The sequence below is a fragment of the Pelodiscus sinensis genome, chromosome 6 (assembly GCF_052426305.1).
Source record: "Pelodiscus sinensis isolate ZL-2025 chromosome 6, ASM5242630v1, whole genome shotgun sequence".
NCBI classification, from domain to species: Eukaryota; Metazoa; Chordata; order Testudines; family Trionychidae; genus Pelodiscus; species Pelodiscus sinensis.
The window spans coordinates 34,007,901-34,032,844 of record NC_143057.1 but is presented as its reverse complement, the minus strand read 5'-3'; the positions used below and the strand labels follow the sequence as shown (position 1 = coordinate 34,032,844).

General features: G+C 42.5%; 1 protein-coding gene and 1 long non-coding RNA gene across 7 annotated transcripts in view; one reads left to right on the top strand and one right to left on the bottom strand.

Moving 5' to 3' along the window:
* Nucleotides 1-24,944, bottom strand: part of LOC112543827 (uncharacterized) — a 140,711-nt gene that overhangs the window by 24,157 nt on the left and 91,610 nt on the right. The gene's annotated exons all lie outside the window — the stretch shown is intronic.
* The window catches only part of TRPM3 (transient receptor potential cation channel subfamily M member 3), a 591,213-nt gene that overhangs the window by 537,651 nt on the left and 28,618 nt on the right, over nt 1-24,944 (top strand). For 2 of the 4 annotated variants that reach the window (XM_089779235.1, XM_089779234.1), the window contains exons 18-22: nt 2,924-3,091; nt 4,015-4,140; nt 13,324-13,464; nt 17,174-17,302; nt 20,600-20,851. In XM_089779235.1, coding sequence (XP_089635361.1) covers nt 2,924-3,091; nt 4,015-4,140; nt 13,324-13,464; nt 17,174-17,302; nt 20,600-20,851 — 816 coding nt within the window. The remainder of the gene's footprint in view (nt 1-2,923; nt 3,092-4,014; nt 4,141-13,323; nt 13,465-17,173; nt 17,303-20,599; nt 20,852-24,944) is intronic. The other 2 variants (XM_075931703.2, XM_075931702.2) reach the window with 1 other exon arrangement.

Here is a 24,944-nt window from a genome sequence, read left to right as displayed (position 1 = left end):
CAAAGTACACGTTCTTGCTGTCCCAAATCCTGAGCTCCTTACTCAATCCTTGGTCAAAACTCTCTCCAAAATCAATAGGAGGGTTGCTCACATAAAAACTGAGCCAGAGCTTCAGAATGTTTCTCTAACTGGAGACTTCAGGGTTAAGTTGTAATTTTAAAAAATAATAATAAATTAAAAGGGTGTATGAGGAGTGAATTTATTACTAGTGAAAGGTGCTAAATTAACAACCCTGGAGAATGGTTCTTAGAACAAGCATGCACACCAATAGTGCAAATACCCGTGTAGTCCCAGGTCAAGCTGCCTCTTACCTGACCTGAGTGGACCACCCTTAGGAGATGTGGAGGATAATTCAGTCAAGCCAATCTCATACTTAAACTTTGGTAAAACAGTCAATGAGAGTGGTGTTTTCTAATGGGCATTTGTTTCCGTCCAAGAGGAACTAAGCTGTGGTACATTCACCTTCACCACAGTATTCACCAGTCAGGGCAAGGATTGCCATTTTAGTTATGTTTTGTGGTGATATTCCCTAACAGGGAATTCCTTCAAGTGATATTCCCTAACAGGGGCATTCCTTCACCTTTATCAGATTTACATGAGAAAATCAACCTTTGCTTTTGGCTATTCCTGTGCTGCAAAAGCATGTATCCAAGAAAATAATTATGAACAGTACAGATGTAAATATATCACTGTCACAGGGGAACTAATGCGCACTCACTAAGAAATGAGTGTCAGTGGCTGATAAGATTCTTGTCTCACTTGTGTCAGAGCTCTGCACAAATACCTTTCTTTGTAAAATCAGGACTTTTGTCTTGCATTTTGAAAAGTCCTCCCCCATAGCCACAAGTTTTCCGAAACCATCTGTGCCCTTACTCTCTTGCTTTCTTTGGAGGTCCTGGCCCTCCTGACTTTTGAGATGTTCCAGTTGTTGATTATTCAGTAGCTCTAGCTTAATGAAGTGAATCTACCCTTTCCCCTCTCCCCCTTGCTTTTTCCTTTGCATGGTAAGTTCCTCAAGGTGATAAATCCATTTTCCTTCTGGTTTATTCCAACACCGGCTCCTCCCAGCTGTCCACACTCAGCTTATTGTTGGCTTTATTCCATGAACCATTAAATTTCCCTCCCTGAAGCAACTCTCTTTAGGCAGTAGAACAGCATAGACTTTTTCATGCAGCTGTGGTCAAGGCAGCTTAATGCACTATATGGCAGTGTTGGGAGGAGATGTACTGTAAAAGCAGAGAAACTCCAGTCCAGACACCTGGAATGACCTATGCAATGCCCTACATGTTCACCACTAGGTACCAGTAGACAAAGCAGGAGTGTGTTTTCTCTCATGGGATAGAGTTGCCTCATGGATGTCAACAAGCCTACTAATTCCATTGGCATTACTGAAGTATACATTAAAGATATGTATAAAATGATTTATTCCATGAGATTCAGGCAAAAATCAACCTTTGGGGGGGCGTGGGGGAAGGTACAAAAGAGCCAAACCATGATGGACTTGATCCTACATAACCCAGGTGTAGGGTGTTGCATGTATAAGCAGAAGGTAAAATTGAGGCACAGCACAACACTGCGAACACAGGAGAATATGAGCCCACACTGATGGGAGGAGTGCTGCATGGCTGCCAAGATTGAACAGCTAGGCACATAAGTTGCATGCTGTAGATTACTTTAAAGTCCATCTCCTCAGACTCACTCATGCCATTGCCCTGACCTATTGTAGCCTATGTACTTGCAAGTTAAGGGAGCACAGGGAACTTACTAAGCACTGATCTGCACCACATTTTGCTGACTCAGCTGTGTCAAAAAATCATTCCCCTCCAAAATGTAGATGTAACTATGCCAACAGAAGAGTGTTTTTGTCAGTACAGGCAGTCCCCGGGTTACGTACAAGATAGGGACTATAGGTTTGTTCTTAAGTTGAATTTGTATGTAAGTCGGAACTGGCTCCAGATTCAGCGGCTGCTGAAACTGATCAGCGGCTGACTACAGGAAGCCCTAGGCAGAGTTGCTCTGCCCCCAGCGTCCTGGAATCAGCCGCTGATCAGTTTCAACAGCGGCTGAATCTGGACTCCTGGGACAGAACAGCTGGAGCGCTGCCAGGTAGGTCCCCGCAGGACCAACCCGGCAGCACCCCAGCTGCTCTACCCCAGGCGTCCCGCAACAAAAGCCTGGTCTGCTGGGGCGGGGCACACTAGCTGCGCACCCTCCTCCCCCAGCAGACCAGGGAGATCCAAGCAAAGCGGCGGAGGCACAGAGGTCCCGCCGCCTCTGCGGCTTTGCTCCTGTCTCCCTGCTGTGCTGGGGGGAAGTCCAGGGCGAGAAAAGCCCCATTCGTAAGTGCGGATCCGACGTAAGTCGGGGACTGCCTGTATAGCTAATGCCTTTTGGGGAGATGGCAAAACTCCTTCTGTTGGCTTATGCAGTGTCTTTACTAGTGAGCTCTACCAGCATATAGCTATGCCAGGCTCTGTAGTGTAGAAACAGCCTAACACTCACTGCAGAGGGCTATGTCTATTGCCTACTATTTCTTGTGAATCACATTTACACTGGAACACTCTACTGTGCGATGTGCCAAAAATTGTTGGTTCTGCCTACTAACTAGTATTGTAATTACTAATTGTTCTAACTTGTAACAATATGTTTGTTATGAGCAATTAAGGGGTGGATAAATTATTCAGCACAATGTGTTTGCTAGACATTATATGGCTATGTTGCAAGGCAATCTATGTTTTTCAGAGGACTATAGGGAAGCTAATCTAAAATGATAGATTTTCAGGTGCCACTGAAACTTACACACTGAAATGTTTGATTCTCAGATTTTCCCCAAGGGGTTTGTTCCATTTGATACTAAGCAACCACCATAATCATAACCTTTCAATTGTGATTATTATTATCATTATCATTATTATTGCTTTAGGTAATTCTAGGAATTCTACTTCCTCCTTCAATTCTCAGCTTGGAGTTCAAGAACAAAGATGACATGCCTTACATGTCTCAGGCCCATGAGATCCATCTACAAGAGAAGGAGCCAGAGGAACCAGAAAAACCTGTAAAGGAAAAGGAAGAGGAGGACATGGAACTCACAGTAAGAGCAAGCAATAAAAAAAAAGGCCTGCATTCTGTCAATTTAATATTCCTACATCTATAGGGACTATAGATCAGTCACCAAATTTGACTCTTTGGGTCCGGTTGTTGCATCAGTGCATAACAATACTGCATTATCAGATGGTGATGTGACAACACGTATTGACCAACACTAACATGGTACAGTACTGTCTGAAATAAATATAACAGACTAGTGGAGAACAGTCCTTCAGAATACATCTAAGAATGTCAGGCTGAGAGGCCTGGATGAGACTGAGTACTATCCTTTCATGTGTTGAGAAGGCAGGGAGAATGGAAGTTCCCAAAGCTTTGATGGAGACTGGAGGGGTTTTTCTCTTAGTGTTCTCATTAAACAGACATTAGTGTGCAGGTAGGTGTGCTGTCTAATCATCAGAACTTCACCTCTTTGAGTCCCTCACTCATCCCTTCCTCACACTGGTGATTACTTACTAATACATCTAGTACATCTGTGGAAATACCTAAAAAGAATTGCTCAATCTAGCTCTGGATAATAATGGAGGGTTGGGGTTGTTTTGGTTTTTTTTTTACATTTGAGTGTGCTCTTCTGTTTTTTATAATGAATATTTTTTTGCTTTATTTAACATATTAGAGTTGCATACTGTCACCCTAAATAAATAATTTACACTGCAAAGGGACTCAGATGAAATTCTGATGATTAGACAGATTTCCACAATTCCTTGTTTATATCAAGCATCATGGTCATTTTTTTATTTGTAAAAATTGCAAATCCCATCATCATTTCTTTTTAATATCCAGGGAGCACTGGAAGTCTTTAAACACATTCTCATCCTCAAGGGTCAAGATGCAACTGCCGCACAGCAGTAAAAAAAGAGAAGAGTTCTTTCTGGTTCTTTTTTTTAAAAAACAGCCTATTTCCCACAGGCAAACAGCAGGCGCTGCCCCCAGGACTCCATCTGCAGGCAGGCAGAAGGACCTGCCTACAGGACCCAATATGCAGGCAAGCGGAAGAACCGGTCCACAAGACCTGCCTACAGGACCTGTTTGCAGGCAAGAACCTGGCCATTGGAAAGATCAGATGCCAGCATAGCAGTAACGGACTGTTTTCCACTCATTAGCTATTAATTTAATTACAATTAACTTATTGCTGGCTTCTGCTCAATTCATGAAGAGCTTATTCAAATCCAATAAGCACTTCACACAGTGCTGTGTTTATCACACTGGCTAAAATATGCCAAAGAGGTAAATATCATCTCTCTGTGAACAACCTGGCTCTCTGTTTCTTGTCTCCAATACTACATTTCCCTTTAAAATTCCCACTACAAAATCACTCTATGCTGAATGATATATATTCTTGTTTCCAGGCCTCAGTGCTTAAGCTTTCCTTCCTCTCTCTTCTCAGTCCTATGGCTCTCTCCTTTCATCTACCCCCGGATATTGACTACACAAGCCATTGATAACCCAGTTCAGGGAGAATGACTACAGCCTTTTCTGCAATAAGCAAGCGCAGGGGGCCCCAGCTGGTGGTGTGGAGTCCAGCAGCTCCTGCAATATGGTCTTGGTGCTCTCTGCTACTGAATTACAATTTTTTTCCATGTGTCCTTGAATTGAGCCTTAGAACATCCAACTAATTAATTTAGCATCAGTCAACAGCAGGCAAGTTGTTGGGCTCTCTCTTTTTGGTGGTAGCCATAGGGACAGTTATATACCAGGAGGGACTGAGGGCTTGTCTACATGGTACAGCAGTGTGTGCTTCTGAAGTGCACTACTAATGCATGCTTCATTGGATGGGCCCTGCTTTAATGTAGTGTCATTTGAAATAATATTTCATAATAGAACCTTTAGAGTGCACCAGAAGAATCTACATGGAATAATAAATGTGCTTTAGAAATCACACCTCCATAGTGTTCATTACCCTCTAGAAAAGCCTTAAATTATCACCCATAGTACATGTCACTAGCATACTGAATTTAAACACTGTAAATTATTTGTTACTCACTTTTCCTTTTTTAAATTTCTATCTGATGCGTGGGAATGCCGGTTACAAATCCCATTAACACTTTGGTGATAGGCCACAGACTTTTCTAATGCAACATGCCCACAAGAACAAATTTGTGAGCGCCCCCTCTTTCATCACTGCATCCCCATCACCAAAGAGTTAACAAGCAACAGAATCTATGCATAGAACTTTCTTATCCTTAATATTTAAATCTGAGGAATTATTGGATAGGGGAAAGGATGGTCAGAGACTAAAATCTACAGGAATAAATCTCCCACAGGCAATTTTATTTCCAGGAACAACGTGCCACATCACATGTGAATTGTGTATTTTCTTTGTTGGCATGTCTGTTCTAATTTTCCACTTCAGATAAAGAGTCTGCCCTTTTACCATTACTAAGACATTCCCCACTTTAAGAAGAAAAATCTAAAGTGTGTTTTTGTTTTTTTGGAAATAGGGTCTTTCTAGAATTAAAACCGACACAGACTGAACTCCTAAAGCTACCAAGCTAAAACTCCGGTCATCTGAAGAAGTGGGCTGTGCCCATAAAAGCTCATGACACCATCTACATGTTTTGTTAGTCTATAAAGTGCTACCAGAGCATTTGTTGTTTTTTAAGTTTAACTTGTACAGACTAACTCGGCTACCCCCTGCAGTGTCAAAGCTTTGAAAGTTAGCTTCTCCTGGGGTCAGCACTGCAGTGGTACAGATGACAGCAGTGAGATAGCGAGGCTGTTTTGTTTTTTGTTTTTTCCTTACTCATGGTAAAGACCAAATGAACTGGGGGGAAATGAGCAAGGTCATGTGGGAAATGTTGGCCAAAAAAATGGTTCCCTCTGCATGCCAAGAATCACTGAATAGCTATCTGTGAGGGAGACTGTTTTCCCACAATCCATGGACATATTTCAGTGTCGCTGTCCCCCCCACTGTCAGCAACTCTTAATCTGTTGTTATTGGCTGGCAGTAGGAGCAGTTGAAAATACTAAAGGGGGCTGCTGTGCCACTGAGTTAAACTTAATACCATTACCCTGAAGGTGCTGTAACTCATCACCACCTAACATACAGTAAACTGCCGATAATCTGGCACCTTTAGGACCCAGGGGGTGCCGGATTATCAGATATGCTGGGTTATCGGAAGGGGGGGCTATGAGGGGTCTGGGGTGAGGTGGGGGGGATGCCACCCCAGACCCCTCATAGCCCCCCCCCTTCCGATAGTCCGGCTCTGCCCCAAGCATCCCTGATTCAGCCGCTGCCGGTCAGTTTCAGCAGCAGCTGACTTGGGTACACCTGGGACGGTGCTGCTGGGTTGGTCCCGCAGCCCTGAGGGGCAGTGCTACAGGACCTGCCCGGTGGCACTCCAGCTGCTCTGCCCCCGGCTTTCCCGATTCAGCCGCTGGTCAGTTTTAGCAGCGGCTGAATGGGGAAGCTGGGGGCAGAGCAGCTCCAATGGTCCAGCTGCCCGGAACACTTCTGGGTTCTTGATGGTGCCGGACCATCAGCAGTTTTACTGTACTTCTGTTCACTCTCCATTTACTCATTTTAAATCAAGATTGTCTACTTCTCTATAAGATGTGCTCAAGGAATAACGTCCCCAAAATAATATGTATGATCTGTGTTACACAGGAGGTCAGAATAGCACATCATAATGGTCCCTTTTGGATTCAGAATCTATATGTCTGTTGACGGGCTAGGAGGCTCACTCCAAAATGCTGCGTAGACATACCCTAAATACCTAGCACTACTGTTTTGCTTAGTTCTTTCAACAATATTCAGCAGAGTCTACAGGACTGAGAATGTAGAGCTGCAGTCATAGGCAGCGAGTTATATGGGCTCGTGGTGCCCATGGTCCAGCAGTATTCAGAGCCGGGGGCCCTGCTCCACCAATATTTGAAGCGGGCCCCGCCCCCCCACCTGTGGCCCCGCCCCCCCATGCATCCTCCCACCTCAGCCCCAGAGCATCTCCCCGGCCCTGCCGTGCACAGCTTTCAGTCCGGCGCACATTGCCAGCTGCTATGTATTTAGAGGTGAGCAGCGAGATGCCCGGGCGTGACATGATATCATGGCCTGGGACTTTAAAACTGCTCGGTGCAGGGTTGCGCTGCGTGGCCTAGCTCTGGGTTTGGAGTTGGGGGACTTCTGGGGCCTGAGCAGAGACTCTGGCCCCACAAAGTGGAAGGCAGAAGGTAGGGGAGGAGAAGGGGGAAAACAAGGAAGAGGTAGGAGGGGAAGGGGACGGCATCAAGGGACAGGATGGAGGGAGAGACAAATGCCAGGAGGCCAAGTGCAGACAATGAGGAAAAGGACAGGAGGGGAGGTGTCAGTAGGAGGGGGGACAGGGTGATGCTGGGAGAGGAGAGGGTAAGGGCATTGCGAGCTAGAGGGGGGAGGGGCGGTGCTGGGAGAAGGCTTGAAAGAAGGGGTGGGCATGAAAAAGGCAAGGATGGAGCAAGTCATGTGTGAGGGCACAGATGGGCATGAGAGGAATGGGGGCAGAGAGTGGTGAGGGATGGGCATCCGGGAAAAGAGGGCAGGGGCAGTGAGGGAAGGGGGAGGCACCAGGAGGGTGCAGGGGTAAGGGAAGGTGCAGGTGCCAGGGGATTCTGGGGATGAAGCAGAAGGGAAGACACCTGCAGGGGAGGGACCAGCACCAGAGGAGAGGGGTAGGGCAGGTGAATAGAGGCAGGTGTTAGGAGAGGGGATGAGGAGGGGTAGATCACAGGGTCAGAGTGGGGCTACTGGAGGAGGGGGCACAGGAGGGAGAGAAGGGCTGGTGGAGGGGGGCAGGTTGCAGAAGGGCTGAGGGCAGTGAGAAGGGCAGGAGTCAGAACAGCAGAGGAGGGTGAGGTGTTGGGGGGCAGCAGGCACCAGGGGGAGCTGAGGGATCAAGGGGAGGAGACTTGGCAGCAGAGAGAAAAGGTTTATAAAATATATATGAATAACTTGGGTGCCACAGTAGCACATCCAAACAAGCCACATGAACTCAGTACTGGTGCACAACACAACATTCATTCTGCTCATGGGAGGAAACTCTTAAGCTATGTCTACACTGGAGGATTCTTGTGCAAGAACACATCCACACTGCCATGTGCGAGCGGTGTTTTTGCGCAAGAGCATTCACGGCAGTGTGGATGCTCTCTTGCACAAGAAAGCTCCGATGGCCATTTTAGTCATAGGGGTTTCTTGCGCAAGAAATCCCTGCCGAGCATCCACACTGCCCTCTTGTGCAAGAGAGCTTACACCTGTTAGAAAAGAGCGTAGCTCTTGCGCAAGATGCCTTCTCTTACCACGCCGTATTGTTAATTTCCTTGCGCAAGAGTAGGTGGGCAGCGTGGAAGCTCTGTGGGTTCTTGAGCAAGAACGGCTGTACTTGTGCAAGAAGCTGCGCGTGTAGACATAGCCTTAGAGGGACCACTTCCCCCAGCCTCTCTGCACCCGAGTTAATGTCTCACACATTGGGTTAATGCAATTGCAGGACGGTTGCATGGGGGACCAAACTAATCCCTGTTGGTAGGAGGATGGTGGGAAAAGCCCTTTGAGAGGGGTGACATGACTCCTTTTACTTCTGGTCATGTGTCCATCTTGCCCCAAGTGTGTTACCTCCAGAGGCCTGGCTAACAGGGATCAGGGGGTGTGGCTAAGGGGGCACCACCAAAAATTATACAAACCTGCCGTCCCTGGCTGCAGTTGGCATTTATCTGTGTCTAGAAACTGTTCACGGTGTTCAGGAAAAGGAACTATAGAGCACACAAAAAAGCTCATTTTTACATGTTTGCATCTCTGGTGTTTTTTTAGCTATTTTCATCCTAGAAACAATGACAGTGCCCAATCCTGAGCAAGGAATAGCCACCCAGAACTATTACCACCTGCTTCTTATTTCCTTCTGTATAGTGGGAATGGTTGTGTAGTGTGTGTGCACGCACACACGTGTATAGATGGATATTCACCAAGCTATGTTCCGTTTTTCACTAGTGTGGAAATACAGTACTCTATAAATCGTGTGTACACTTTACTAAGCATGAGTTCTGAAAAGCCTACACTCCTATTCAGTGGGACCAAAATTCTTGTTATAAAAAAACAAATAAATATACAGGTAGATACTGCCCTACATGTAGCACACAGCATAAAACTGCAGGCCAAGGGAAAGCAAAGAATGAGGATGCTGCTGATACACTGTACTGTGCAAATTGCACTGATGCCAGGGTTACCTTGACTGACTCATGGCAAAGTTGTACATTAGAAATTGAAATTCCGCCTCCACCAAATAATCTCAACATATTCTCACCCTTCCCTGGACCACCTTCTTTCCCTCAGAAATAGACACGTACGTTTGTTCACATTCATAGCTTGCATCAGCACAGTGCAAACTGTTCATTGACTCAGACTCTTTATATTTTTAATGGGAAAGCTTTTCAGATTTGTTAATACCATCATGAAATTAACATCCAGCTTAACCCATAGCAGTTTAAAAGCTATTCCCCATCTGCAATGTGGGGGGGGGGGATGATTTTTGGTATTGTGTGGTAATTTTGAAATGATTGTAACATATTAACATGTCAGCATCATTATTCACAAGACTAACTAGGCAATAAAGCAACAATAGTGAAATAAAAAATAAACCTGAAGCAAAGTACAAAAAGGGGCTTTATCCTGAGAACATACACAACTCACATTGACTGCTGTGGGAGCACAGTGCCATTCAGAGTCACACCTGTATGAAACTGAGAAGGGTCTGGAATTTGTTAAATATTCATCTCCCTTAAAAGGCTGCCCTTTGCATTAGTTAAAGCTGACCATGCCCTTTTTCACCTCTCCTTCAGAATGCTTGTGCACAAGCAGGCAACTGAGCTAAAAGCTCCCATTAAAGGCCCTGCAGATTTGTATAGCATTAGACATCCGTGTGCCCCATAAACATTATCAGGAAGCAGAGAGAAGCAAACAGACCAATGACTTTCTCATGCAGGAGGAGCACAAATTGTTCTGGCCATCTCAAATAACATGTAAAAAACTATCATCCCTCATAAGCTAGGACATAACTCTGTCCCTGTGTTCCTCAGGCAAGTTACCTTGGGTAATGGGAAGGGTTAATAGGCTCAAATATTATATCACTGAGCGCTGCAGATATTCTGCAAGGAGTGAGTCAGTCTGCTTAGCAAAAGTGAATCCTGCTCCATTTCCCTCTGGTCACTAACCACTTCCTCCTTTTATTCTGCTATTATACCCCACCCTGTGACTTATTTTTGAGTCTAAGTTGGATGCCCTGTGTTAATATTTAATACTGCTTATTTTAAACACATTTAGTAATGTCCCTAGAGTCTGGGATGGACACGGTGGGCTAACAGATAAATAACTCTTCTAAACTGCGCCACAGTTTTAAGAAGACTCAGCTTCTGAATTACTCCTGAGTCTTAGATCTTTGTTCTTTTTTTACTACAGAGACTTAGTCAGCAGTTGCTCAGCCAAATACAAGAAACTGAGCAACAACATGACAAATAGCTATAACACTGAGAAAACTAACATGAACTAAATGAAGTGAAAATACTAGAAATGGCAGCATAAACTTAGATTCCTTAACAACAAGTACCCTATAAATATCTAGACAGAAATAACTGCATAGATACATGCTTTGATTGGATTATGGTTACAATTTATTCTTTAACAAACAAGTCCACAACATATAGGCAGGGCTTATTAGAATATATAGAAAGATACAGTGCCTGCCCTTAAGAACCTACATTCTAAATTTTAACTATGACCCAATAAGGTGGGGTGTCGAGCAGTTGGGATTATCTTCCCACAAGTACCTTCAAATTGTTTAGCCCAAGGAAGAATGGCACAGGATTGTAATGTCATTATTCCCCAAAATAACATCTAACACTGCAGACGGTAAAATTCATTTCTTTGACTTGGCTTTCCCCCAACATAATCTCATTTATTTGTGCCTGTATCATAGACTGTCATATTTATTTTTAAATACTAAGGAATTGCTCATCTATTATGGTGATGAGCCATATCACATTTCCAGCAAGGCAGTTCAAGCTTGCCAATAATCTCATTGAGGTCAACTAAATATGTGATTAAATGTCTTGCAGAATCAGGACCCATATAGGTTGGTACATGAGTGAGGGAAAGGTAGTATCCTTGAGTACAAATGCTGGATTGGGAGAAAAACAACTCTTCTACTGACATCCACTTGACCTCTCTGTGTCTTAGTTTCCTCCTTTGTAAAATGGGGATAATAGCAATACCTGCAAGAGGGCTGTGATGCTGCATTAATTCACGTGTAAATAGTAAAATGCTTTGAAATTTTCAGAAGGAAAGTGTTATAGGCACATTAACTAAAAGCAGCAGTGCAGCCTTGGTGCACTTAAGTGAATCAAAAGGTATCAAAATACTTGATTTGCAGGTTTCACGACATGGAGAAATACCTAAATCTGTGCCTGTTGCAACAAATTTACAGAGTGGGAACTTGCTTGCAGCATGAAAAATCTCATAAAATTCCAGCTACCCTGAGTGTCCTATTCAGAGAGGCATGCAAACAAAAGAGTTCTATAGTCAGTATTGCAAATACAAATACTTTTTTAAATTTAACTCATTTCTTTAAGGGAACCAAAGCCATACTTCAGAGGTTATAAAATCATTTCAGTTTCAGTGAGTTGTGTTTATTATAATAACACTCTATCTCTTTCTGTCAGGTTGAGGATCAATTTCAGACTATCTCTGCATGTAGACATCCATTGTTGATATTCAGTCACCATTAGCATTATATTTATTAATGTCTTATGTATCTATTTCTAAAACACCTAGTGGCAGATCCTCAGATGGCATAAATTGTAATACAGGTGGAACCTCCCAAATCCAGGTGTGTCTGGTTCAGTGACATCCATGGTCCACAGATGTTACTGAACCAAATAGCCCCAGAGATGGGAGCAATGCAGGAGCTGGGTCAGGCGACATCTGGGGAGCCCTGCCCTGGCCAGAGAACTCCTAGCGTTAACAGGGCCAGGTTACCGAGGAGTGCTGGTCTCAGCCAGGGAACCGACGGTTGCAGTGGAGCTATTGGCAGCCTGGGCAGCCGCAGCCAGGAATCCTGGCAAACTCCCGCTGGCAGCAGGGCTGTGGTGACCGGGGAGCCTCTGCTAGGGAACACCCCCTCCCTCGACCCCAGAAGCGGGGTCAAGTGGAGGCGGGTGGCCAGAATCCCCACTGGCAGCCCTAGCAGTGAGATGGGGAGGCCAGAACTCCCGGCAGCGGCTGGATGGCTGCGGCCGAGAACCTCAGGCTGGCATCAGTTATGGGGAGCTGTGCCAGTCCAGTATGAGGGGGGACAGCGGCAAGACAGGGATCCCCAAAGAGAGGAGTCTGGAAGCAGGGAAGCACTGACCTCCCCTGATCAGGCAAATTCCCTGTTCCAGGATAGCTCAGGTCTCAAGGGTGCTGGACCAGGGAGGTCCAACTTGTAGCACCAATGAAATCAAGTCATTGAAGTCAATGGAACTACAGCAATTTACACCATGTGAGAATCTACCCTATAAAGTATGTTCAGCATCCTGGAAAATAACCAGGGAAGATGATATGATCTCTCTAGCAAATTGCTTACAATCTAAAAACTCATTACTCCCAATGGACAGGCCTCTGCATTCACATGGAGATCACTGCAGCCTAAATAGGATCAACAGTCAACACGAACCAACACCCCACTTTATTTCTGCAGTAGTAACTTTTAGTAACCTCTGCTTTCCTCCTTCCTCTATTTCACCTCCCATGTCAACTCTCTGATCACTTTCATATGACAACTCACATTCTAGCTTTCTCTGCTACACACATAACTACCTAATAGAAAGTGACAGTTGGGAGAAGAAAAGTCAATATAGCAAAAAGCAGAAGTCTCACCCACATCTTATTCTTGTCCAGATCCAAGATGTGAATGGAGCTCAGGAGTCACACTGACAGTTCTGCTGAAGTGGGGGCTCCTTCTGCTTGTGAGGGAACAATTGGTATGATCTGAACAGGAGCTTCCTGTCCAAAAGAGATTATTTGCAAACAGAGTAGTTTGACTGTTGCAGCTACATGGGGCTGTCTGGTCCTCATTTTAAGATGAGGATATCAGAGAATCAATCTGTTAATGTGGCTCCTTTTGACATTTTCAAAAATAACAGTCCTCCTCTGGGATTCGATTAAGGTCTAGTTCGTAGTTCAGAAGGAAACAACTACAAGAGTGGCCTTTCTTATTACAGGCAATGTTGGGACGAGGGAATGGAGAATCAGCAAGAAAGAAAGAGGAAGAGGAAGTTCACAGCAGGCACAGACTGATCCCTTTTGGAAGGAAGATCTATGAGTTCTACAATGCTCCTATAGTTAAGTTTTGGTTCTACACGGTAAGCTATCTTCTCCATGCTACTAGCACTTGTAAAGAAGTCAGTGTCACTCTGTTGTCAACTGTGTATCTGTTTGTATTGGCACAAATTTTCAGAGAACCTCCACTGATATATTCACAATGGGGAATATATTTGGGGAAGCAGACCAGCATTTGCAAGTCCAGCCACTGTATTTGTAGATACAAAATGCTGATTTATATGGACAAATGGGTGAGACTATATATATATCTCATAGAGCTGGAAGAGACCTTGAGAGGTCTTTACGTCCAGTCCCTCGCCCTCATGGCAGGACCAAGTACCATCCTTGACAGATTTGCCCCGGATCCCTAAATGGCCCCATCAAGGACTCTGGAGGCCAGTATTCAAACCACTGAGCTATCCCTCCCCTTAACTGTAAATGTTGTAGATCAGGGGTGGGGAACTTTTTAAGGTTGGGGGCTGCCCACTCTCAGAAAAATCAGTCAGGGGCTGCATACAAGTGAGAAGCATAAAATAAAACAAAACCCTCACTGATGTGGCATCTGAGAAAGAGAAAGATGCTCCCCACATCCACCCCTCACACACCAGAGCCTGGGGGCCCCAGCATAGTAGATTTTGTGTGCTTCAGCCTCATGATGGAGTAGTGGGGGATTGGAGCTCCCAAAGGCTGGGTGTGGAGGGACATGAGCCTCAGGAATGTGGGGGGACATGAGCCTCATCCCAGCAAGTCAGGGACCGCATCTGGCTCCTGGACCTGTGGTTCCCCACCCCTGATGTAGACAAATATTTGGATACATCTGTGTCTAAGTACTACAGTGATAGAGCCAAATTCTAAAGTCCACCATCAGGCTGTTCTCCCACTGAATTTGTTCCTGGGCTCAGTGGATGCTTAGTATGAGAATTGTAATTAAGTAAATTAGGTTTCAACAACAACCGCAATATACTTTATTAGATTTTTTTTTTTTAAGTTTCGCCTAGTTCTCATGATCTACCTGCTGCTGAGCCCAGCCCCAATATCGGCAAATCACAAAAAATAAACTCACTGTTTTTGGAGATGATTTCCTGCTGAGACCTTGATGATACATTTAAAGGCAACACAAACAGTTCTCTGTCCCAGAGATCAAATCAGAGTGGGTAGAGCATGCTGGTAACCAACTCCTACCTGACAAGTGTAGTCCAACAAGATATTACTGAACTGCAGCTAATGTTAGTCAGGGTGACGAATCTAAATCCATTATCGTTATAAGTATCCATGCATATTACCCAGAAAATTCTTTCCATTATTAGCAAACTGGGTATCCTGGTTTGCACTAGTATTTCAATCCTGAAATGGGAAATGGAAATCATCATTGCATTTCTCTTTAGGCCTATTTCTACCTGAGGCAGGGTCACTTATTAATGCTGAATCTTGGCTGTAATGCAGCTTCCAGAGCAAAGTCAAGCTGTGGGGCCTGACTGATTGTACTTAAATGAAAACTGCTGCAAAAGCAACTTCCAAGAGAAGGTTGGAAGAGCTCTGAAATCTGTCTGGCTCATTTTAAAAAGAAGCAAAGCCTAAAAAATGATTAAAAAAGAAATCCATAAAATCTGTGTGTCCAGGGTTCAACAAGCAAGGAGAATGTTAGTGTCAACTTTAATTGTCAATGTGAATGGCACATAATGGCACATAAAACAACTTCATTATTCTTAGCCCACCTCTATTTTAATCATTCTTAATGTATATCACAGTGGGCCAAATTCAGTGTGTTCTGACTGTGACTATTGATATGGGCCTTGGTTTTTGTTTGTTTGGTTGGTTGGTTGTTTTTTTTTACTAACATCCAGTCATTCAAAAAAAGGGCCCAATTCAACTTGGTGGGATTAGTTGTCAAGAACAGCCAAGATCTATCTAATTTTAACTGAAAAAGACACTGAATGGTGGGACCACTTTGCTTTCAAGAGCAATTCCCCTGAATTGTTCCAGTCTTGCCAGACCCATCAGTTTAGATGTCTGACTCAAAAGAACTAGACCCCACTATAGATTAGCCTGGTGTTCCCCTTTCTTCAAACATGTTGAGAGGATCAGGCTGGCTCTGAAGAACCAATCCAGCCAGCAGATATGGATCTGAAAGATGGGAGTTTATTTCCTCCTACTGTTTTAAGTAGAAAAGAGGCAAATCTTAGCTGTGCTCTTAATTATGGTCAATTTAAAGAATATTAATTAGGTGATTTCCAAGCCAGAGACTGAAAATAACACCAGCACTCAGTGGTGCAAGCTTTATGCTTTCCTGTGCATCAACAAATTGTTTCTAAGAACTAATTCAACAGAGCAGAACTATGGACCCAATTCTGTGAGGTGCTGTTTATTCTCTACCACCACTGGACCAATAACCTACCCAGGTATAGCCAATCTTATGTTCATGGTTTCTCCCAGTTGGATGATCAGAGATACTTTGTTTAGTTTATTTCTTAGTTTTATATAGACGACCCATGTCCCAGTTTTCTAATACCCACACACAATCATAGTGTTCACCCCCAATAGGTAAATTATGGCCGAAATATGAAGTTCAAGGCTTTGATTCTCTGAATCCTGGGAACAAATAATCAGCAGTCACCCTCTCCCAATTCAAAACTCTGGGTTTTGCCATAACTGGAGGTGAGGAATTTGCATTAACCTTTCCGTAGGCTTTTTCCAGATCTACTTCACATGTGTTGCCCCACAAAAAAGTCCATTCTTGTTTGGTGCAATTTCATTATATTAAACTCCCTGCTTTGTGTCATATCTTCCTCCAGAAGAGGTTACATACAATTCCGGCCCACAGGATTACATAAACTTTGCATTTAACACAAGAAGAGTTTCTGAGGATATGGCAGGAAATTGAAATATATATCACAGCATCACCCTGGATACAGGAGATCCAGACTGAAAGGGTTGTGCATTATGGGCACAGGAAGTCAGGGTGGATCTGAGATAAAGCTACGTCCAGACTGAATCACTGTTTCAGGTTACCGGAAGTATCCTGAAATAGCAATGCTGCATCTAAGGAACATGTCCACTATTTCAGAAAAATTTCCAAAAGAATGGATGCACTCTTTTGCCATCCCTGTAAATCTCATTCTACAAGAAATAAGGGATGGCTTGAAAGAGCACTTTTTTCCAAAATTTGGTGCCAGGTAGATGTGCCAAATGTCAAAAAATCCTCTTTCGAAATTAAATAGAAAAAAGATGTGCAATTTGCATAGCGCAAATTGCGTATCTTTTTCTGATTTAAGAGTGCGGTCTAGATGTAGCCAAAAGAACTAAATCAAAATGATTGTCTGTGTGGGCAAGAAATGTAAGAGAAATAAAAAGCAATAAGTAGGAGGAAAATGGAGTGGACTGGAAATTTTCAAACAGGTAACTTAGGAAATCTGGGCCTATAGTGGCCTCATAGAAGATATAGAACCATGACTGATTCAACCAGGGGTTATGAAGATCCAAGTGGGTTTTGTTAACAGTGATGGGAGTGATTTGAAGCAGCAGTAGCAAGGGAGAGGAGATTCACCACCACCACCGGAGCAAGAGCTTCAACTTGGTACACAGATTCCATTTGCACAGCTGCTACTGATATTGTTCTCCCTGTTTACAAATAGAAGGTGTCTGCAAACTGAAATTAGGGTTTTAAAGCCACCTTAGAGTATCTGATTATGCTGTATAATAAGTTAGTGGTTATAGGTGCCACGCCAAGACAAATTCTTTGTTTCCTTACAGTTGGCATACATTGGGTACCTGATGCTGTTCAACTACATTGTGCTAGTGAAGATGGATCGTTGGCCTTCTACACAAGAATGGATAGTTATCTCCTATATTTTCACATTGGGAATAGAGAAGATGAGAGAGGTAATACTATCCTGGATGAGCCAGAAACAAAAGAGAAATACATGTACCTTTCACAATTTTTTTTTGTTTTAATTTTTTTCTGAATTTTTGGTTGTAGGTAGACTTACCACAAAATTCCTTTTTTCCAGTAAAACAGAAGGGATGTTGGAATTTCTATTGCTACGTTTCTCAATTTTACTGGTTTTAAAAGTAACCATCTGTTCTACACTCATACAACTCCTGTGTTTGGATTTCCATAAGTCTAATGAAACTGTCAGAGGCTGTTATCTTCTAACATAGCCCCCCTTTCCATGGTATTTCTTAGTGCTCTTCACACTGTTTCTCATAGGTCTGGCCACTGCAGTAGAACTGTGCGGCTTGTTTACTTTTTGATGTATGCAGAAGAGGCTAGAGATAGGATTTTTCAACCAGAGCCTCACCTATACAGGCAGTCCCCGGGTTACATCAATTTGACTTACGTCGAATCCCCATTTACAAACGGGGGGGGGGGCGGGCACGCAGCTAGTGCGGGGTGCCTCCCCCACTGTCGCCGCCTCTGGCGGCATGGGGGGCGCTTCCCCCCAGCAGACCAGGGAGACGCGGAGCTAGCGCCCCCCCCCCAGCAGACCAGGGAGACACAGAGCGGCTTTTCTTGCTGCGGAGGACGCAGGTCTGCTGGGGGGAACAAGATACCAGCCAAAAGGGGGCACCCCAGAGCGGAAAAATTAATTTCCTAGGGAACAGCAGGAGCAGCAGGCAGTGAGACCCATTGTGTTACAGTCCCCACCTTGGGAGGAGCAGCTCTTTCCCTCTTTAGCACTAGAGCTGCAAGTATCTTGTTAGTGTCACGTGAAATTAACAAGTCCCTTCCAGCCTGGCAGAGGTGAAGCTGAAAAATTACCCAGTGGTGTGGGTGGGCAAGAATGGGGAGGAGCAGGACAGAAGGGAAGAAGGGATAAAGCCCCAGCCCCACACCCTGGCTGGAGCGGAGCAGGGTAAGCCCCGAGGGGATGGGTCTGGTTGCAAAGTGGGTGAGTGGACAATGAGGACCCACCTGTGGCTAAACTCCTGTTCCCAACACTGAATTTTTCTTTAAAATTAATCCTGTGGATAAATTCACCCACACACTTCACAGGAAGGGATTTCCATTTTCTGCTCAGCAGAATACAACAACAGTTTTGATTGTATCAATATTTCACTGTGCTCTCCAATGACTATTGATTACACTTAATACCCATTTCACTGAACCATCTGTAGCAAATTCTATTTGGAACAGTAATATGCATTGAATAAACTTTTTTTAGTTATAAAAAACAAAGATTCTGACTATTAAAAGAATAACTGGGATCTTTCAGGTACCCCAAAAGGAAGATTTGGATATAGCATGAAACCCTGAAACTTATGATCAATTTTTAATTAAAATATCAACCAAAAAAACCTTCATATCAAAACAGTATGTGTTTTTCCTAGAATAAGGAAGTTGTATGAGAATCAGGGTCTTTTCCACCTAACTCCAGCTCCCCGTCCCCTCCCCCCCAAAATATGTACCAGTTCCGACTTACATACAAATTCAACTTAAGAACAAACCTACAGTCCCTATCTTGTACGTAACCCAGGGACTGCCTGTAAATGCCCCCAAACGTGTGGTTCTATAGTCAATATTTGCATTCAATTCTCCTGTGTCTCCATAATGTGATGAACCAAAACTCTGGATCCAAACATCCCGAGCTCTGGAACCATTCGGACCTATAACCAAACATGGTGATACATTGCTTGGTGGAGAGGAGTTCTCTTTGTTAAAGTTTGTTCACTAATTAATCAACAGGTATTGCCCAAAAGATTTGAAAGCACTTAAAGAAAGAAAATGAACATCATTTCATGAGTGATATGAGAAGCAGAATTGTTTTGTCCTCTTCTTCCCCCATCTTCCTTCAGCTACAGCTGTCCCCTTTTCACCTAACCTAATAAGGGTTTATTTCTTCCAAATTTAGCCCAGATGGGAGCAGGGGTATCTCCAATTGACTACACTTGTGCCCCTTGGGCTGAATTTCATCTTGTCCTCAGTCTCTACCATCCATGTTTGCATTTTCCACCAACAAACCTATTTTAAGTGCCTTTGACAAGTAGTGAAAGAATTCATCCTAAAACAGTTTTAAAAAATTGTGTTTTAGTTTTAAAACAAATGAATAGAATTAGGACCATGGAATAGGACAGTGATTCTGTGGGTTATAATTAATGTATTTTTAATATATATTTATACTCACAAACACACACCCCATCAATTAGCCACAAGAGGGCTCTGCACTACTGATAAAAAGTTGCAGAGAATTCAGTGGATGAAAAAACAAGTGCTGTTAAAAATTTTCTGTGAATATTTGTTCTGCTTTTCTAATCATTCACTTCAACTGTGTGTGCACTTTCCATAAACATTTTGGAAAGAATGTTTATAGAAAAAGAGTTCTAAGTGAAGAGTGTAGATTTTTCACAGAAAACCAGTTTACAGTTTGTCTAACAATTCTGCTCACTAGATCAGGGAACAAAAACAGACCATATAACTGTGCTTGAACATTAAAATACAAATATTGTCAAATACAAAATATTCAAAACAAACTGCTTGCAAGCAAGCGAAAGGCAAGAAATTACTCATGAAAAATGTTTGGTGACTAGTTTCAAATCACAAAAATTCATGATAAGCTCCTCTCAGATGATTTTATAAACAGAAAAGAAACTAAATTCATAGAAGACATTATTTTATGTAGTATTTTCCTGGAAGTGGAACTCTCACTTCCAAAGCTTTGTTGAAGTTGCAACATCAGTGTTTTGATGAAATGCAAACCAAGGTCCTTGTGGTTTTTATGGCCTTGTGGCTATTTTATGTGTAGTTTGGGGATGCTTTTCTGTAGTTTCTTTAAATGAGAATTGTTTTGATTAAACACCTTTCTACCTATCTTCCCCTAGCCTTTAGTCCAAAATTGGAGTATTCAGTTTAGGGAATGAAAAGTCATTGTGATTTTCTATCACTTATAGAGGATTTTGGAAATATGTATTTGGTTTTGTTTTACAAAGGAATAACTCGATTATTTTTTTTTAAATAGTACATTGTGCATGTATCACAACTTGGCCAGACCACAAGGTATCTAGAGATGGAGCAGAAGCATGTATGAGATCCATGAAGGATGTCATAGCAGGGATTTCATCAGATTTGTTTTTGGCCCGTATAATATTAATATATATATATGAATGTTTGCTCTGTGTTTTCTATGGGCCTTAAAGTGAAGATAAATAGATCCCCTTCTGTCCCTCTTTCATACCCTTTAGATATTGATGTCAGAGCCTGGGAAGCTGTTACAGAAGGTAAAGGTGTGGCTCCAAGAGTACTGGAATGTGACAGACCTCATAGCCATTCTCCTGTTCTCTGTTGGAATGATACTTCGTCTGCAGGATCTGCCATTCAGGAGTGATGGGCGAGTCATATACTGTGTTAACATAATTTACTGGTACATACGTTTGTTAGACATCTTCGGTGTGAACAAGTATTTGGGACCATATGTTATGATGATTGGGAAAATGGTAAGAGACACTTCCTTTGTTCTTTCCATAATTTTTTTAGCATTGGCTTTATTGTATTTTGGGGAGTTGGCAGAATTAAATCCATACAAATCTCTAGTATTTTGTTATGATCCTAGGAAATAGTTTCTTTATCCTATGTCAGCATCATGGCAAACTCTCATCCCCCAGCCTGAAAGAATCTAGCTCTTCTCCAGACTTCTACAGATTTGTATACTGGAATTTTGCTTGGAAACCGCAGAAACCCCTTTTCAACAGCAATGTTCTTGCACTTGTTTGTGTCTCAATTTACCTATGTATAAAGTGAGGGATAATAATTTTCTCCTACCTTGCTTTGAGGTCTCTTTAATTGATTAATATTTTTAGAAGTACTTTAAGATCCTTAACAAGAAGGGTGCTACAATAAAGCTGGTGTGCTCGTATATTGTTAATATTAATACTTTACATTATATAAAATATAACGTATTAATATTGTCTTTCTATAGCTTGCTGCCCCATATCCTCGATCCCTTTTGTCTCTCTTCCTATAGGCATACTGCTGTCCCTCCTTGTGAGAGCTGAAAATCCATCCATGTGACTACAACATCTGTAATTGAGGGACATTGCGTGTACATATTAGGGCATTAATGTTAATATTTTGTATCAAATATAACACAGATGCAAATATAGAGAGTTAGAAATTCTGTGAGATCCTCAGCTCTGAATTTCCTCCCTTTTGCTCATTTAAAATTTCATCTGTAGCATTCCATTAATGTTGGAATTTTTCCTTCTAAAGCCAGATTCTGAAAAGATAGAGGGTCAGGTCCACCTACTAAAAGGTGCCGTCAGTGAGTGTCCAAGAAATAACTGCATATAAATGCCCATGCACACTGTGTGAATATGTAGATGACTAAATTGCCTCGTAAGTGTGTGTGTGAGAGAGAGAGAGAGGTCCATTTTTTTCAAAATTAGGCTGTCATGTTCCAAATGTTTAAAATATGTTTAAAAATCAATATTAAAATATCATTAGCACACAGCAGAGATGGTGCAACTGAATATTAAATTTACCAAACAACACAGTTTTTAATGATAGCTGATTAATATGAAGGTAATGCTCACTAACCCTGGTAGCAGCCACATGATTCATAAGTAGTCTGCCTTGGAGAACACTATACTTTTAGCAGCAAACCTACTAAGTACACTAAAGTATAACTTCTCTCTTCTCTTGCATGAGGTATTTCAGGAACAAAACCTTCCCTTACACTGTGCAGCTAAGGGTTAGAACCACTTCTGGGCCTTGGATTAGGTTATGCCTATAGAACCCCATACTTCAAAGCAATGAGTGTCAGGAGACTTCTAGACTTGGGATATACCAGTGCAAAATACTGGCTGTCTTCCTGACAGGGTCACTAAAATAACATTTCACCCTCTCTTTAGTATGTTAGCTTGGTAGGGTCTGAACGGTTAGCACAGAATCAAACTTATTTTATGGAAAAAGAGAAACCACAAAAGAAAATAATTTTCCTGCCAAAGGGACTTTGAGAGTCTATGGATTCCTTCAGAGGAGCCAAGGGAACAACGATTCCAGAACAGTAAAGGGAGAGACCTCCCAGAACTGCAAAGTCCAAATAGAAAGCACTCAATGCATCAACAGCTGCTGCTGCTTTAGATTACTGGAAGGAGAAAACAGGCTTTCAGAAAGAAAGGACAGATGAAAAAAGCAGGCAGAAACCATTGCAATAGCTCCTGCCCTACCTCAGTCTAGCTTACCCTAGACTAATCTCTCTTTTTGATGATCTTTACCAACACTGCCGATCAAACTGCCTTTCTCATAAAACTAAAAAAGAATGTCAAAACAGCAAAGTAGTTCTCTGCCACTGGTACCATACACAGCCACTCCTTCTCCGCCCCCTCCCCCCATATTCAGCAGAAGCAGCTTGGAGACCAATTTGCTACCGGACAGATTCTTAGACCTCCTACTAACTGAGGCACTGGCAGGCAACATTATGATGAACTGACATTAAGTTCACTGAACCCAGTTCAGCAGTGACATGAATGGTGTGGGGTAACAGGACCTGCAAATGGGTGCAAGTAGAACATGCACAAGGAGTGTAACCTCTTGCTGCTTTGGTATTCTGTGGTGCCAGATTCATCCCTGCTATAAATGAGTTTGACACCATTGCAGGCGTTGGGAGTTGTACTCATCAAGTCCTTGGAGCACTATGGCAGGGGTGTTGGTGCAAATTAAAGTAGGGAACTGTTTTATGCCCTTTTGCTATTTGTTTTTATTCTTTATCAGTTTCCATGCACTCAGCATTTTTGACCTACCTGTTTTGCCCATACTATAAATATCCAGTTTGTACAAGTTACACAAATTTGTCACTCACCCATTTTCTGGCCACCTCACACCCCATGCATAACTGACAGCCCCATTTATATCACTCCTATCCTTATCTGCCATTGCTTGCTTCGGGCTGTATTTGGTTCACTGACTACATTTTTGTTTAAATCACATTTCATTTTAGTTCTCCGGGTTATATCTAATCTCCTCTTTCATCTCATGTGCTTAGGAAGTACAGCAAAGCATTGTGAAGGATCTACTTGATTAAACATATTTCTGCCAAGCAGGCGTTATCACAGCAACTGTAGTCTCTAAAAGGCCCATACTTAAATATAAATAGGATGAGGGTACAGATTATACTATGTGGAATATAAGCAAGATTTTAGACTCATTAGACAATGGACAAGCCTTTCAGACCTTAATCCCTCAAGTATTTCATTAATTTCATGAGAGTAAGACAAATAATTCTCTTCAACTCTGTCTGCATGGCACCCAGCACTATGAGGCACTGATCATCACTGGGGTCTTCACATGCTGCCATAGGATAAATAAGTGTTGTCCCTAGATTCATGAAAAACTGTGCATAAAATTGTGCATGCTGAAATTAAATCAGGAATAGGACGGGGCACTAAAGATATAAAACAGAGAAGTTGGTGCTTGTTAATCGATGAATTTACCATCTTATTTCAGTGGCTGGATGTGAACATTAAAATTAATTAATCACTTTGAATTTGCAAGTAAGATGAAATGTCTCTGACATGGTGTCACGAGATTAAGATGTGTATCAGATACTTTTCCATACAAACGCTAACATCAAAACTCTTTCATTTGTCAGCAAATCAGAAATTGCTGTGCAGTTACACTTTATATATTTATAAACATATTAAATAAATATATTAATGCAGGCACAATTCACATTTTGTCACCTAACTGAGCATTTTCAAATAAAAGATTAAGAGAGTTACTATGAGGAAACAAGCAAGTTAAACTAGCAATTGTAATAGGCAAACAAGCCCTAATTCAATTTCCAGGGAAATCAAAAGAAAGATTCCTATCAACTTCATTGAGTTTTAAATCAGGCAGATTGAGAGGGCTGAGCCTACAGATGAGACAACATCTTGCTTGTGGACAAGACAAAAACAAATCAACTCGTATTTCTAGCAACAAGGGCCCTAAACATCATGATTACTGACAAACAATACATCAAAAGGTTAAAAGGTTCTCTTAGGTAACATCAAAGATAATTGTCAGTATGTTTGGTTACTTCCCTGACATTTTTGTACACCTGTCTGAAGTCAGTGCTTGAGTTGGAAGGGGAGAGCAATAGCATGCTCCAGCTTGGTTTCACATGTTTTCTGTCTGCAGCAGTAAGAAATGTGTGTGACAAACCACTTCTACTGCATCTCAGCATTACCAGAACCACAATATGCTAGAAATCTCCTCAAAACAGGTTTTCTCAAAAAATAGGATTAACAGTCCAAGCAGCATTCCTGAGGATTTTTTTTCTCTGAGTGGTGGCATTACAGATGCTATCAGACAGGAAAAAAAACCTGTGGCTGTTATACTTCCTTCAGCCATCCCACTTTCACGCTTTCCCCAGAGACTGTATCCTAACCAGTAAATATAAGTCTGAGATTCTTGATTTCTTTTCCCCCCTCACCATTCCATTAGAGATGCATACAAAAAAAATGGTAAATACACAACTAATCAGAAAGTTGGCTGCATATGTTTCCATTCTTTATACCATTATCTTGCTCTTCTTTCTTTCTTTCTTAT